We start from the raw sequence: 16196 nt of genomic DNA on the forward strand, positions 1-16196 counted from the left end.
ATCTATTGTTAAAATCTGATTCACAGGTTATACATGTATCATCTTGTTATAACACATTCTATAATTACATAGTCTAACGCTTTTATACAGAGCTATAAAATCAATTCTCAAACTTCAAAAACTGTACAAGATCCCCTTCAATCAACTCCCTAAAGCAATTACATTAAATAGTATTATATATTGGAATTTTATTTGTTTATCCTGTAAATCTCTTCAGAAGTTACGATTTCAGTAAAAAAAAGTATTCTATATATAGGGACAGGTTGGCCATTTTTTGTACCAATTGTAGTTTAGCAGCAGAAGCATAATTTTTTAGCTAAGCCAATCAGTAATAGTGTACATAGCTCACCATTGAAATTAGAGTCTTCAAACCAATGTGTGTCCAAAATTATTCACCTTCGCAATTATAAAAGACATACCTAGTTCGAGATATTTTTTTGTAGGAATTTTGTGCTTTTGGTAGTTCTGGTATTTCTGAAGACTATTTACTGTCCCTTTAAATTGATTTGTTTGTATTTGTCATGAATTGTTCGTCTATGTTCGCATTGATTCACATTCAAATTTATGAGAAAAGCAAACATCCACAGATACACACATTCTTTTTCTGATGTTAACTCTAATTTCTATACAGTTTTGAATATTACACAACAAAAGATTGATAAATCAATAATATTTTAACTGTCATTATTATGTCTGGATAATTGTGTCTGAATCCTATTACCAGCTAGATGATATGTAATTTAATCTTGTGTCTGATTCTTTGATGTCTATGATAGGAAAAACATATTAATGGATATGATATTTTGTTAATAACTTTGACTTTATTGATATAGAACATTTGATTGTTCGGAAAGTATTTGTTTTGTTCAAAACCATTAACAGTTGGTATCTAATAGCTTCAATATCATATTATATCACATTATAGTTGCTTTTTGAGTTTTTATGAAATTTTTTATGGTGAATGTGCAGTAATTAACAAGTCTTTAGGGAAAGTAAAGTACATGATGCATCAATTTCATATATCACATTAGTTACTTTTGAGGGTTGATTATATGTTTTATCATGGATGTACAGTGATTAACAAGCCTTTAGGGAAAGTGAATATCCTTGATTAAAGCGTAGATATCATGTATTCTATTGATTGCTTTAGAATTTATGCTTTTAGCATTTGAAACATGATGATCTGTTGATAATTGGTGCCAGTTTATATGGATTTATACAAAGTTTTCTATATGTTCAATCACACCCTTATTTTACAAATGAACTTTACTGGGCATTAATAAGACACAAGCAAAAGTGTTATATATTGCCTTGTGTTGTATGTCTTACTTAAGTGTAGATGAGATCATTAAAAGAAATTGTAATAATCCAATTTAAAAGTATGTGGTCAAAGCTATGGAACTTGTTTTACAAATAATTGTTATTATTTTGCTGTCATATCTTGAAAGAGAGATAAGATATTCTATATTTCAAATGCACTAGCTCTGAGCAAATAAAGGAAATGCCAAGAACAATGCTGATTTTATGAACTGCACTTATTGTATAATTCTGATTATGGAAACATTAGTTATCAGATATAACTAGAAATAAGTAAGGTTATATTGCCCTCATGTGTTTCTAGTAGAAGTATAAAAGATATAATAAAGATATAATTGTAGTTAAAAAAACTGATTGTAAAATGAAATCAATAACTAATCAATCAAGTTGTATTGATCTCTACCACTGTCTATTATATTGATTAGTACAATGATTATACCAACCTAGTTTTAATGATTATTGCCCTGATTTATACTGCGTTGTTCTATTCTGATGTTATATATGACTACCTGTTCTATTTTCACCTTATATATATCACTACCTAACGTGTCTTTAAGTACATTTAACACAAAGAAAAAAGGGATATTCAAGCTATTTCTTAATATAGATCAGTATAATTCTCTTTGTAAGATTTAAAGTAATCTATATCACATGTTTTTTTTATCATGAAAGTATTTTTATTTTTCATATTTCGTACACATTATATTTATGTTGTTGTTTCACTGCTAGAACCTGAAGTCTGATTGTCGAGCAAACAAAAGACATAATGCCATATACATAATTTACACCACTGGAACACATGTTGAAGGCACTGGCCCTGACTTTAACTAAATCACTTCTATCTTTATTTCCAGGTCAAAATGGCAAAAAATTTCACGTACCATTACCCAAGTCATCTGAACGTCAACAAAATATTGTTTTAAATGACTTATCAGTGGAAGGTAGGTCTGAAGTTTTGAGAAAATGTTTGCTTTGATATTGTTTGAAGATCTGATACACATTGCACTTAGTTTATTCTTAAGTTATAGATGTCCATGATGTCCATGAATAAAATGGACTAATATAATTGAATTTTGTCATTTTTCAGATTGTGAAGTGAAGAGTAATATAAGTTTATTAGATTCTGAATCAGTATATTTAACATTTGATGGAGCTAGAACTCCTATCACACCAAAACGTCCTATGACTGCTCCAGCTTCAGATCAGTCCAATTTAAACTCAAATGTTCCAGCATTTTCACTTCAAGAACGACCACAAACTGGACAGACGAGACACAAACCAGAATCAAGATATGAAGCTTATGACCGACGTCCTATTAGACCTTTAAATCAAAACCTAACCAAGGGAAGTAAAAACTTTGATTTTTCCCCACCTCAGAAATCGGGCTCAGAACCTGCTGTTGGAGTGAAGAAACAGACACCACCTACAGCTATGAGTCAAGATTACGATACAAGCACTGACCCTAATATCAGTGATCAGGAAAATGTGGAAAAGGATCCCATTCCTTCTGGAGGGTTAAGTTTGATAAAAGACATTGCTGGCAGTCGGAAAGCTCAAGTGTTAACTAAACAAAATAATGACTTGAACAAGAATAAAGACAATAAGAGACAGAGTAGTGTAAGAAATAATAGTTCAATTCATAAACCCCAATATAACGCTGAGAAATATCTGAATACCTTAAATAGTACATCATCCAGTACACATAGTACACAATATAAAAAGAAATACAAGGACAATAAGAAAGACAGTACATTATCAAGTACAAAAGATTCTGGTTTTATCTCCAGACCATCAAGTGAAGCTATATTATCTAGAACAGCATCTTTAGAAGGTAAGTTAAAATCACTTGTAAATCGCTGTAACTTTCAAAGAATATATGTGCCTAATATTTTTTTCCAGGTTATACAATTTGTCCCTTTCTTACAGTTTAATGTTATTAAAGCCTTACACACAACTGGTAACAATTTAGAACAACCACACAGAATTATTTTACAATAGTATGAAAGTAACAAAATGTGGACCTGACCAGCTTAGTTTGATTTTAAAATAAAGTTGGTCAGTAACAGTAGGAAAGCTAAATGATTCATTGGTACCTAAGGGATCCATGGTTTTGAGCGCGTGGATCCAATGTAGTTCTGTTCTACATCTTTCCTTGGTTGTGGTAACAAATTCAAGGTACAGGTACCTAAGAAAGGATATTTTTGAGTTAGTTATTCCTTCCCTCTTAAGTCTTAGTTTGATTTTAGCAATCTTTCCTATATGCATCAATATTGTTGTTTATATGCCATAAATGAGCACATTGTATTTGCAGAAAATAAGGCAGCAACATCTATCCAGGCATTTTGGAAAGGTCATTATACCAGACAGTATAATGCAGAGGCTGTTTCTGTCCGTAAAGAAATAAGAGCTAGACATGCTGAAGAACATATTGTATTATTACAATCAGAATTAGATAAGTAAGTTCTGAAATTACCTATAAATACTTACTCTCTAACTGAAAATAAAATATAAAAACATACAAATGTTTATGTTTATTATTTTGCACCCTATCTTTACTACCATTCAATGTAGAAAAAGTTTTGTTTCTCCCATAAGTAAGCTTAAGTAAGCGGATGTGTCAAATACTTGATTATAATTGTCAATGTCTTTTATTTATAGACAAAGAAAGCTTCATGAAGAAGAGAAGAAATTAAGAGCATTACAAATGGAGGCCATCAGAAAACTGTGGCAAGAGGTATGTTGCTATTTGCAATATTTTGATAAATCTGAATGGAATAATATAAGTAAACTATATCATTTTAAGATTCATCTCTTGCATGTGAAATTTTGCCCCTTTTTCAAATAAGAAATATCTCCAATTCATTCATTCTTTTTCAATAAAGGTTCAATCTTTACATCAATGGAAGAATGGGATATTGAATAAAGATGGTAGTGATAATCTAACAGGGACCAATGATAGTAACAATTCAACATTGTTATATACTGGTACTACAGATACTAATAAACATAGTACCATATCAACTACACTAATAAATCAACAAGAAACTGAAAAACAACAACATTTAGAACAGACTTGTGCAAGTTTACAATCACAGGTAGGTTCAGATGGTATAATTTGCACAGCTTTTCTGAGTTAAAGCAATTGACAGCTTACATAATTATGTCTACAGACAGTTTAATGAAAATGGTAATAAAAAGATAACAGCCTTTCAGGCCTTGGATGCAGACAGATGTATATGTACACATTTAATACCCCTGAGGCTCAGGGCCTGAGCTCCTCCTATCCATTCTAAACATGAAAACGGCAAAGAGGAATTGCGTGATCATAGCAAAAATACTATATAAATTGTTATTGTCTTGGACCAAATCATATGCTTAGGTTGAAAAATATTTACTGTGACATTGTAACCTTTGTTAATATAGAAAATGTTGTTTTTATTACAGGTGTCTCAGCTCCAACTTACAGTAGAAAGTTTAAGTATGCAGAATTCAGGAAGTATAGGTTTACCAGAGTTTGAAGAAATAGGTCAGTTTTCAATATCTAAAAGTCAATGATTTTCAAACAGGTCAATCAAGGTTTGTTTTGTAAATATGAAAACACGCAAAAAACTTGTGGATGTTTAAAATGAAAATATGGGCAACCGTTCTCGTATCAAACATTTTGTTTGGATTAAGTGAATCTGTTTAAATGAGGATGGGGCTGTATATGATGTATTCAAGTTTTACTATTACTATTACTTTACTAAATATAGATTGTAATTGTTGATTGCAGATGAAACTAGTTGTTTAATAGTAACAACTAATATAGATGGTGATGATAATAACTCAATGGATTTATCTCTTACTGCTGAAAAATGGAGTAAGTATCTTATCTTATAACACAATCACCTTCCCCTTTCAAATAGTTTAATATTTGCTTTCTTAGGCACTTTTCATTTTAAGATGATTCATTCATGAAAAGACAATAAGACAAGCTATTTATAAAATAAAGTCCAAAATATATGGTACTTAAAAAAGATGCAGACCACTAGTAATTCACATCTAAAATGAAATAATCATTTGAAAAAAAAGCTTGGTGTTTTGGATTTTAAATTCTGTAGCTCTGTGCTTGAAATTGACTACTACTGAGTCTTATGTATTCAATCCTAACTATAGTTTGATTTCCTTTTTACAGCCAGTATCCCTCATTCTCTGTCACCTTACCCTTCAGAAGAAGAAGAACAGTATTTTTCACGAGTACCAGAATTCGGTATTCCAACACCTCCTAAACATTTAAAATTAGTACATAAAGATGATAAATCATTGATATTAGCCTGGTCCAAGTCCAAGTTGTTAGATATCAACGGTAGACCTGAACCAAATAAAAATATCTTAGGTGAATTTTGAATCATTCAAACTATAACCTTTTTAATTTAAAATCCCTAGATTTCAATTTGGAAGAACAAGTTGTTATTACAAAAAAAGATTGATAATGGACAATTTCTACCTGAAAATATTTAATAAAAGATAAAGATGTTGATAAAGATATTATGGTATTAAAATTATGATGTAAATAAACATATTATAATGTTAACTGGAAGGAAGTTAATAATATTGGTGTAATATCAAGGTATTAATGAAGTATATTATTATGTTTAACAGGTTATAGAATTTATGTTAATGAACAGATATTAGCAATGGTTAGTCATACTAAAACTAAGGCATTAATTAGTGGTCTCAATCCAAATCAACTTTACAAGTAAGTAGTTTTCTTGACATACTTTATTGCAAAAACGCTATAATCTTTTTTTTATTTTGATAATGTTAATATGTTTTACCATTAACTTTTTTTGTCTCAAAACTGAGTGCCTTTTAATTACACTAAAAACAACCTTAACAGTGGTTCTGTATATCATATGTAACCAATATGAACTGAGAAATCAAATGTTGAAAGAAAGATTATTCAGATTTCCAACTTAAAGAGCTTGTCTACCTGGAATGAAATGTACATTGCAATATATCTCTACAATGACTACTTGCCAATAATATGTCTCTGATATCAAGATTACAAGGGGATTTTTTATATTTGGGTGCTGATTCACAAAAGATTTTATGATCAGTCTAAGTATTTTCCTTGTAATACTATTTTCTCTACTTACAGGTTTTATGTCAAGGCCTTGTCTGGTTTGGGTGAATCTTATGAATCTAACATCATTATGGCTAAACTAGCTATTCAATCCACATCTCCTGTACCTTACGTAGAGTCAGATTCTCCTGAAAGCGAGAAAGAAACACCTGCATTAAATGAACCAGTGATGAGGAAACATAGTAAGAGAAGAACAAGGAAAGAACGTTCACCAAGATCTCCCAGATCTCAAAATACATCCTATACCTCTACTGACACTAAACCACCAACACCTCCTGAGAGAACTATACAGAGTATAACTGAAGCTGCTTTATCAGTATTTACTCAACCTAAATTACACACCCATAGGCGAACTTCTAGCCGAGAATTTACTCCTGATAACACAGACACTGAGAAACGTCTTTCTACTGGTAGTGAACATTCTGCTAATATCTCTACAACAAGCAATAAGACAGATTCATCATTAACATCTAATCCTCAGGATTCTTCTTTGGATCAGAAGGGCGGTAGTTTAGAGAGTGCAAGATCTAAATATTTCCCTGAAATTAGTTATGATAGTTCTAATACTGGTACTTTAACTGGTACAGCAATGTCTGAAACATTTACTATAGAGAAAAGAGACTCGTATTTACAAAGTTTGGGTAAATCTCATTCTCGTGATCATGATAGTGGAAGTAAGATAGAGAAATCATCTAACAATTCAGATTCTACAAACTTACGTCGTACACCATCTTCAGATTTATCTCCCACAGAAAAAGTCCATAAAGATTCAGAAACTATCAAAACACACAGACGAAAGAGAAGTAAAGATTTGAAAAATCCATTAAGTGATATTGAACATCATCAAGGCGAGGGTCCACAGTTGCCTACAGGTGTACCAGTAATTGATGGGCGAAAGAGACATTCTTCAGGAAGTCGCCCCAACAGTCCAATGTTAGATACAGGTGATGGTAATTCTACCCTAGAACGTAAGCGTGTTCCAGTAGCTGATGCTTTAGAAAAAGGATTCTTAACCATCTCCAAATCCATGTCACAGGATCCACCTCGTGAGCCAGTCCCTCATAGAAAACTGCCTCCTTCACCGAAAGGCAAAAGTACAAGATCTGCCAGTCCTGGAGGAAGTAAAGAAGATTTGTCTAATACTGGACACCGAAGGACTCGAACTACTTCATCGGGATCTGAAGATCTTAACAACTCCTCAGCATCTAAAAACTCTGTTCTTTCTACTGCTGCTAAAGTGCTACAGAAATTACAACTATTTTCGAATTCTCATGATAAACTACGTAATAAAGGTAAAGGTGAAGAGGAGAGTGACAGTAATGAAGTGACTGGTCGTGTCAGAAGAATTAGTGATAGTGATAGCGATACAGGAAAGACAACTCAAGCTACTACTAAAAGGGCACCTGCTCCTAGTGATAGTGGTTCTGGTAGTCATTCTGATGATAGTAGACCATCTAAACCACACAGAACACATCGCAGGTATTGATCCCTAATTTACATTGCCCTTCTCCTTTCTCTTCTTTCTCTTTATCTTAAGTTTGATGTAAATTAAATGATATCATCTTGACTGAGGTACATCGCTCTTTTGTACATCTTCTCATAAGTTTTTTAGCTCAAGATTTCACCTTTTGCTAATACAGTATTATTTAAAAAAAAAATTGGAAAGTTATAGCTGTAATTATGATTATAATTTTTTTTTCAAGTGTTGTAATTTATGAACTTTATAACAATAAGTTAGTATTACAAAGTATTGTTTTGTCCAGTATCACAGTCTTTATCTTCCATAATTGACAGAATTTAATAAAATTCAAACTTCTGATATTGCTTATTTTTAGAACTCCTTCAGATCAGAGTGGAATATTATCATTCACTAAAACATTTAATGACAGGCCAGCACATAGTCCTATAATAATGGATGGAAGTAGTGCTAAAAAACAACCAACATCAACAGCAGCAATACCAACTACTACAACATCATCATCCAACGTCAAACGTCATTCTTCATTTCATAGTCTTCTACCACCAAAACATCAAGAGAAAAGTGCTAGTGGAGAGGTATGTGTTAGCTTTGTGTATCTGGGTATGATTCTGTCATAAGGACTCTTTATTAACAAAGACTGAGACACTAGAAATAGAAAAAAAATACAGAACTTGGCAAAATATTTCACATTGGATGCTGCATGACATTGCCTTTCACCCAAAATCAAACAATTCATTTTTTAATACTCTGTGAAAAGAAATGAATGAAACCATATTTGAAATTTGATCTCTTACTTTTAAATATGTTCAAAAATATATTTTCAGGATTTGTCAAAACCAGCAGAAGAAACTGAATCAACTGCCAGCATTTCTAAGAAATCGCCCAATTTCAGATCTCGATCACCAAGTCCCATAACTCTGACTACAAAACCTGCCAAATTAGCCAGTCAGCAAGGAAAGAAATCAAAGTTTTTTAGTGATTTAACGTCTTAGCTTGTGATATGCTAGAATTTAAATTTGGTGCATTAACTTCATAAAAACAGAAAGTTATTTAGACTTGTTGATAATTTGATGTTTTATATCTTGTGGCTTACTTTCCAGTAACTTGAAAAATCTTTGTATGCATTTATTCAGTAAGATTTGGACTTTTAGTATTAACTGGATTACTGCTGCTATTAGTATTTGTAGAGTCAGAAGATATATTTGATTCTTGCCATACCAAAACTGTATAACTCAATTGTCCAGGCCTATATTATGATAAATTTCAGCTGAATTGACTCATACAGATGTCAACATATATTTTGAATATAAGGCTTTAGAGTGTACAAGTCCGTTGTAGATTATCTTCACACATCCAGAGGTAATTCTAAAAACAGTTCACTTTATTATGGCAGAGTGCCACAATTTCTTGATAACACAAGATAGTTAGCTTAATTTCTACTAAACTGGGATGTGTTTGAACAAAACAATTGCTTTCAGATGTGTGTAGATTATAGATATTAATTGTTAGTATGGGTAAATAACATGTGTTTTTCTACACACGATTATTATTGTTAGTGTATAATTGTATATCTTTCTCATTGTTTCTATGTTATTGATATATCTTCTGTTATTTTTGAAGTTGGAGAATATGTCAGATTACTATAACTGTCATATGAAACTTAAATTGAAATAATTTACTTCTTGCTTATTATTCAAAGTTTCTGAGCTGTGTAATCCATTGCATCGAGCCAATGAAAGCATGGAACTAAATGTATTGCAGACACGTTAATCCGATTATTTTCTTTCTGTGTTCATAAAGCATCTTCAATACTTTCAAATCTGCTTTATACCAAGTTCAAGAATCTTAATTATTATTTAATATAAGCAATATTATCGAATATCAAAAGTAATTGTCATATTGTGAACACAACAAATTACTGAATACTATTATGAAATAAAATCATTGAGCAAGGTATTACAATATTGTATGTGATATACCAAGTGCCTAATAGCAGATATATCATAATATAAAGTAGGCTATGTCTTTAAATGCTGATGATAACTGTGATAAATGCTAGAATTTCTTATCATAACTCTTTTAACAGGTATATTATGTATAAAGTTCTTTATGAAATTTACTATTTCTTTACAACAAAAATATAGAATTATTTGTTTCATTGTTTATTAAGAATCTATGGTTGTTTGTACAGTGGAACCTCTCTATATTAATCAGCCATGCAATGTTTCAAGCTAAATGATGACCAAGAGAGGTGTTAATTTTTGTACATATTTATATAATGTATGAAATGTAATATTTTATTTACATCCAATATTTGAACAATCGTTTGGAATATCCATTTTATTATTATTATTAAAATATCTTGTTTCTCTTTACTACTACCCTCTAATACCAGAATTCAGAAACTGATAGTAACTATATATGCATGTAGTAATTCCAGCATAATTTTTCACATAGATGTGTAGGTATTTGCTGTAAATTATACATGCACGGTGAGTCACTTAGGGTAACACATGAACCCTACTAGGTACTCTGGACACCATTCAAACGAAGATTTGGCTCTTCTACCAGCTGAGGTTGAAGGAGGCACATGGTCAACAAAATCACACAGCAGGGGCATCTGTCGTTCTTCGATAACTGTGTACTTGTAATCATCCATTGTTGGCTACATGTAAATATGAAGGCATGTGCTTTGTAATACAACAAAATGGGTAAAAATAAAAGTCCTTTTTCTAATTTACCCAATTCTATGCAATAAATTGCAGCTGCCAAAGCCGAACAGAACAGCATACGCTGCTTGAAAATGGAACTTGCATGTTTCCAACTATTTCATACAATACTCTACTATGCAGGTACACAGCGTTTTCTAATAGTAACCCGGTATTATGAAATTACCTTTCAATTTAAAGTATCCATGTGCCCTTCAAAACATGAACTGTATACCTGAATAGTATACTTCTATGTGAACTCAACCTAATGAGTTTGGCATAGTTCAAAGGATTACCATCATGCAATAGATTATCAGTGGAAAGGGAGATCAGTGATCCATACAGCATATACTAATATTCATAATAACTTGGTGAAATGTAACACAAAAAATTTGATAAACAATTTTTAATATTACAATATACACTCAAGCAGTAAACAACAAATAAAACTCTATAATGAAATGGGAATGTCATGCATTAAATAATGTATATTATCAGAAACATAACATGGAAATCAATCCTTTGATGGTATGTATTGTAACCACACATATCAACAATGACAGGTCTCTCTTTCATACATTATAGTACCCTATTGAGGTGTCCTTATAATTATACTAATAACTGACACTGCAAAGAGAATAACTGATTAAAATAAGATTTCTTTCATGAAAATGTTTCCATTAAATAAATAAGACATGTACAACACAAAAGTTGTAACTGATACTAAACGTAACAATGTAAAATATGAAAACAATTAGTTTAATATGAAAAAATATGATAAAACAGACTTCATCATAAAGAAAAGATTAACATTTTCAGTAGCAATGAAAAATATTACTAACATAATAATAAAAGCTTATCACATTATCATAATAGTGCTCAATACAGAAATTGTAGAGCGATATAGAAATATTACAACAGAATCTGGAAAATATTGTTAAATACTAAAACTGAACCTGAAACATGTTGTGAAACTCCCATCTTTCAGGTTCTGATTAAATATTTCTATATAATGCGTCAATAAATACTGAGGTAAAAATAGACATAGTGTATAATGATATGACTTTAGGTTTAAACAGTTAACATTAATATATAGTAAGGGAAATGAAATGAATTTTACATCCTACTTTTCAGCACCATGTGGGCTAACGAAGATGGGCAACGCCATGCAAGGTGCAATGAGGGAAATTTTTGCCAAGACAGCGGCATTAGCTCTTTTTCGTTTCCAGATTTTGAGGGATCTTTAACGTGCACAGTCTGTAGCACACAGGGCCTTGGTTTATTGTCCCATCCGAACGACTACACACTTTTTCCATGTCAGCCCCTCTTAGTAGAACAAGGGAGGGAACAACATAGGAGACAGAGAAAATATTTGGGACTTCATTTGACTAGATCTTTTTTTACTTATAGATTTATATTTGTCAAATCTTCAGCTGATAAAATTGAACCTAATCAGTTCCTTTCAGAATAACCTGAATTTCTTAGAGAACAATACAAGTTTGAACACAAATCATTTTGAACTAAAACCTACAATTTTCTGAAGATGACAAAAAAGGAATTTGAGGCCTTGTTTAAAAGTTAATTTACCTCCGTCCAAATAGAAATAAAAATCCTTCCCATCTGGTAGGCCTATATATGTAAATTAAGAATTAAATTACCCAAATAAAAATTGAAATAAATATTAATAGTGTGGTTGACTATAGATATGTTGTAACTTCATATTTAAAAAATCTTTGAGATAAAATCAACCCCTTGCACAGCAAGTATACATTCAATCACAGGTAAAAAGGTTTAAACATGCACATTAACCAATAAATAACAATGTATCTTCTAGTACTAGACTGGTATCAGATCTCAAGTCAGTTGGCAGCTTTCCTTTCAACTTCACCATCACCTGTATGTAGAGTTTGACTAAAACATGGAGTTAAGGCAAATCTTTCTATTGGAGATACAAAACTGATTTGAAGTATTCTGTGGGGGACAAGGATAAGAAGAAAATCAAACAGAGCAGGTAAAATTGATTATTATTAAAATTGTATTATATTTCTGTCAAAATGGTGCCAAGTCATTTTTGAAGAATTTTACATTTGCACAAAATATATTAGAAACAAATTTATACATATGTGCTAGAAATTCTAAAAGCAACAGCAAAGATTGATATTTTGCTTTTGAATGATTCTTAAAATTCCATTTTATCTAGTTATACGGGTTTTTGAGGTTAGGCTACATTTTAAAAGGATACATTGATGAACTCAATCCTTGAAGCTGAATAAAAAAACATAAATGATATACATGTATAGGCAAATTGATAAAGAAATTGTAAAGGATTTTCTCAATTTTGTATGTGTATCCAGTACACTGATAGCATCAATTTGCAACATTCCAATTTTGAATCTGATGTAGGTGGTTCCTGAAATTCCAGTGTTTGATAATAATACGCTTTATCACATAAATCCCTTGAAAAAAATTTAGAAAACCTCTTAACAACCCTTTTAAAGGACAAATAATATACATTAACTAAAATCAATAGTCATCTAAATCTAGTTTCACATGCATTAATATATCTTTAGTACTTATACAATACTTTCTATAGCTCTTAAATATAACCACTGAAAGCGCAACACATTTCATACAATTTTTAGCCAGCTTGAAACCTGAAAATGTGATGATGTCCTATATTCATATTTAAGACTTTGACTCCTCCATTTTCCTTCGGTAGATATTATCTATATGTATCTTTATCAACAGTAGATAATATCCACTAGATTTTATCAATATCTACAAATGCTCACGGTACATGGACTCAGTCAAGCTTTCTAAATACAAGATTCAGTCCACCTATTCTTTATATGAAAATAAAATATGAAGACTAAAGAATAAAGAACCAAAATGAATCTCTGGGTTCAAAATGATAATATTAATGAATACAGGTGAAATCAAACTAACCTGTCCTATTAATTTATTGAGATTATCATTGGCTGCTGACCTCGCTTCATCTGAATTTAACCTAAAATATTTAATAACATTCAATAAAACTTCCTGATTTCTAATGGGATATCATCAATGAAATGCTTTTTCTAATCAATGCCCCAAATGGCATTTATCAGACTTAAGTAGGAATATACCCCAAAATAGTCCAGGTTTCGCACAATGTGTTCACAGGTTCAGTTTTAATATTTCTATTCAGATAAACAACTAACCTATGCATATCTTGTTGTACATCTAAATCAAAATGAAGTCGAGCCAATCTTTCCTGTTGTTCACGAATCTGATCCATTTGGTCAAAAACTGATCCACCACCTGATTGGATAAATAAAACAGAATAGCAATATTTTCTGGGTATACTCAAAAGAATTGAAACACCTGTACAGATAGTATCAAATTTGCTACATTTCTTTTTTAGTTGTACATCCATATTTCGGAGTGAAACATTAGGACCCTTTCCAAAAGCTGAGATTATTGCAAAAGTGAGAAATTTAACCAGCCATAGAATGTGATGAGTTCAAAGTGTTTAATCTGACAAAGCTACAGCCAGCCCAATCAGGTCATAGTAGAAGTATATGTTGGATCCCTTTCTCTCAAATTTGCAGAAAACAAACATGCACTAAAGACTTACCAAATGCTCTCAGTTTCCCAGAATGGAATTTTTCAAGTAATTGTAAAAGACCTTGTTCCATCTCTCTCACATCAGCGACATCGGTTAGAAAAGAATGTTCTTTACATGGTCTTTCTGATAGTGGATCTTCTACATCCTTTTCTGTAATCATGAAAGGTTACCAAAGGTTAAACTAAAACTAATAAACCACTGAATACATACCAACAAATAAAACACAGGAAGCATATTCCTATATTCATAGAATACAGACAATAAAATTTATAATTCATAAGGTTAAAACCAAATAGAGTGATGTGCATTTATAATAGCGGTAGGATTCAGGTATTATATAACTCTAGCTACAAATATTTAATTTGTGATGTTTCAAAAATGATACTTGTGTCAAGCAATAAAATATGCTAAAATCAAATCATCACTTACTTTTGTGAATAGCTGATGTACTATCATTCTTCTTGGTTGTTGCCAGAGTCATATGTTTTTTACTAGAAGTAGTGCTTGGGTGTGATCGACTTTTACTGTCCTTTGATTTACTGGTTGTTAACTCCATCTTTATCACAGATGTCTTTTAAAAATCAAAATATGTTGCATTTATGGTTAACATCACAGGTTTCTGAAATTCAAAAAAAATGTCAATTAGAACCAATGAGGTATGATAGAAATAAAAGTACAAATAGAAATACAAATAGAAAATGCAGTGACGCTTCTTAGACGGTAGTACTGAGTGCGGCTACTCTAAGCTAAGCATTTGTGTGGAAAGTTTTATAATATGATTGCAATACTTCTTATTCTTAAAGGTTTAAATTATCTCTTAAAGTGATACGTCTTAGAATGAACCTAAAATTTATGTTCTCAAGAATGGTCAATATGAGTATATATTCATCAGTGAACTTAACTGGTGTCATACAGTTACAACAGAATCCCTGTAAAATCCGAAAAATTGGAAAATTCATAAATCCATGTTTTTTAATAGTTAATTGCATATTTATGGATAATTACTAAGTTTTTTGGATTTATCTGTTTATTAAAGGATCCTGTTCTGTTATTTATGACACCAGGTATATCTACTGATGAATATATGCTCTTATTGGTCTACATTTTATCTCAACCGGTATCTCCACCCCTCTTGTTAGCTAATGCTATATTGATTATGATTAAGAATTATTACGATTTTGATTGATGATGCCAAGTCAAATGATGGATTGTCGGTGTTTTCTTCAGTTTCAGTTTCACTTCAGCACTGTAGCGATGAACGAACACAACAAAGTACCACACAGTTTAGTTTACAGTATTACCGGCATTTAATTCTTAAAATCATCATCTTGTTTACTAGTATAACACTTGGGCTTGAAAAATAGTTGGTAGCCTACAAGCATAAGGAAACAGATACTGGAAAACTGGAAAAGAGGAAGCTACAATAAATATCTCTTCTTACTTTCAAGATTAAAGAGCACATTGAAGGGGGATAATTCAGACGATAAATAGAAATAAGAACACAGATAATGAATATAGTATCTTACAGAGCCGTATATAGAGAGAGTCTGGCCAACTTGTGATCTCGCCGCGCTGAACCATGATTGGCGCAGAGCGGTCATGTGATTGAAGGCCGCCATATTGTTACCCTTCCCGCGACGTTTAGGCGTAGGAGCCTGGGTATTCTTTACGTTGTTTAAGCCTAATTCCTGGTCTTGTCTGGCAACAGAATGCCTCGATGTGTGGCATAGAAATGCTCTGTCAAATCTGGAGAAGGTATAGTGATGCACAGGTTCCCTAAGGATAAAAGGAGACGCAGAGAATGGGAAGTAAAGGTCAAACGATCCGACTGGACTTCCCACGACAACTCTTTTCTATGCGATGTAAGTACATTCGATGATTTCAGGGGTTTTGCAAATCGTGTTATGTTCAGGTCTAAAAACTGGATATAATAGATATGAAAACTTTGTGAGAGGGTTC

At 31.7% G+C, this 16196-nt stretch overlaps 1 protein-coding gene across 1 annotated transcript; it reads right to left on the bottom strand.

The window, feature by feature from the left end:
* Positions 1-11020: 11020 nt before the first annotated feature.
* LOTGIDRAFT_229217 (hypothetical protein) lies at positions 11021-15631 on the bottom strand. Its single transcript, XM_009062141.1, has 7 exons — positions 15412-15631; positions 14667-14856; positions 14247-14387; positions 13831-13930; positions 13577-13637; positions 12873-12895; positions 11021-12541 (listed from the first exon to the last, which is right to left on the bottom strand). The coding sequence occupies exons 2-7, from the start codon at positions 14791-14793 to the stop codon at positions 12490-12492; spliced, it is 504 nt and encodes a 167-aa protein (XP_009060389.1). The 5' UTR covers positions 14794-14856; positions 15412-15631; the 3' UTR covers positions 11021-12489.
* Positions 15632-16196: the final 565 nt, after the last annotated feature.

The sequence above is a fragment of the Lottia gigantea genome (genome assembly GCF_000327385.1).
Source record: "Lottia gigantea unplaced genomic scaffold LOTGIsca_5, whole genome shotgun sequence".
In the NCBI taxonomy this organism is placed as follows: Eukaryota; Metazoa; Mollusca; class Gastropoda; family Lottiidae; genus Lottia; species Lottia gigantea.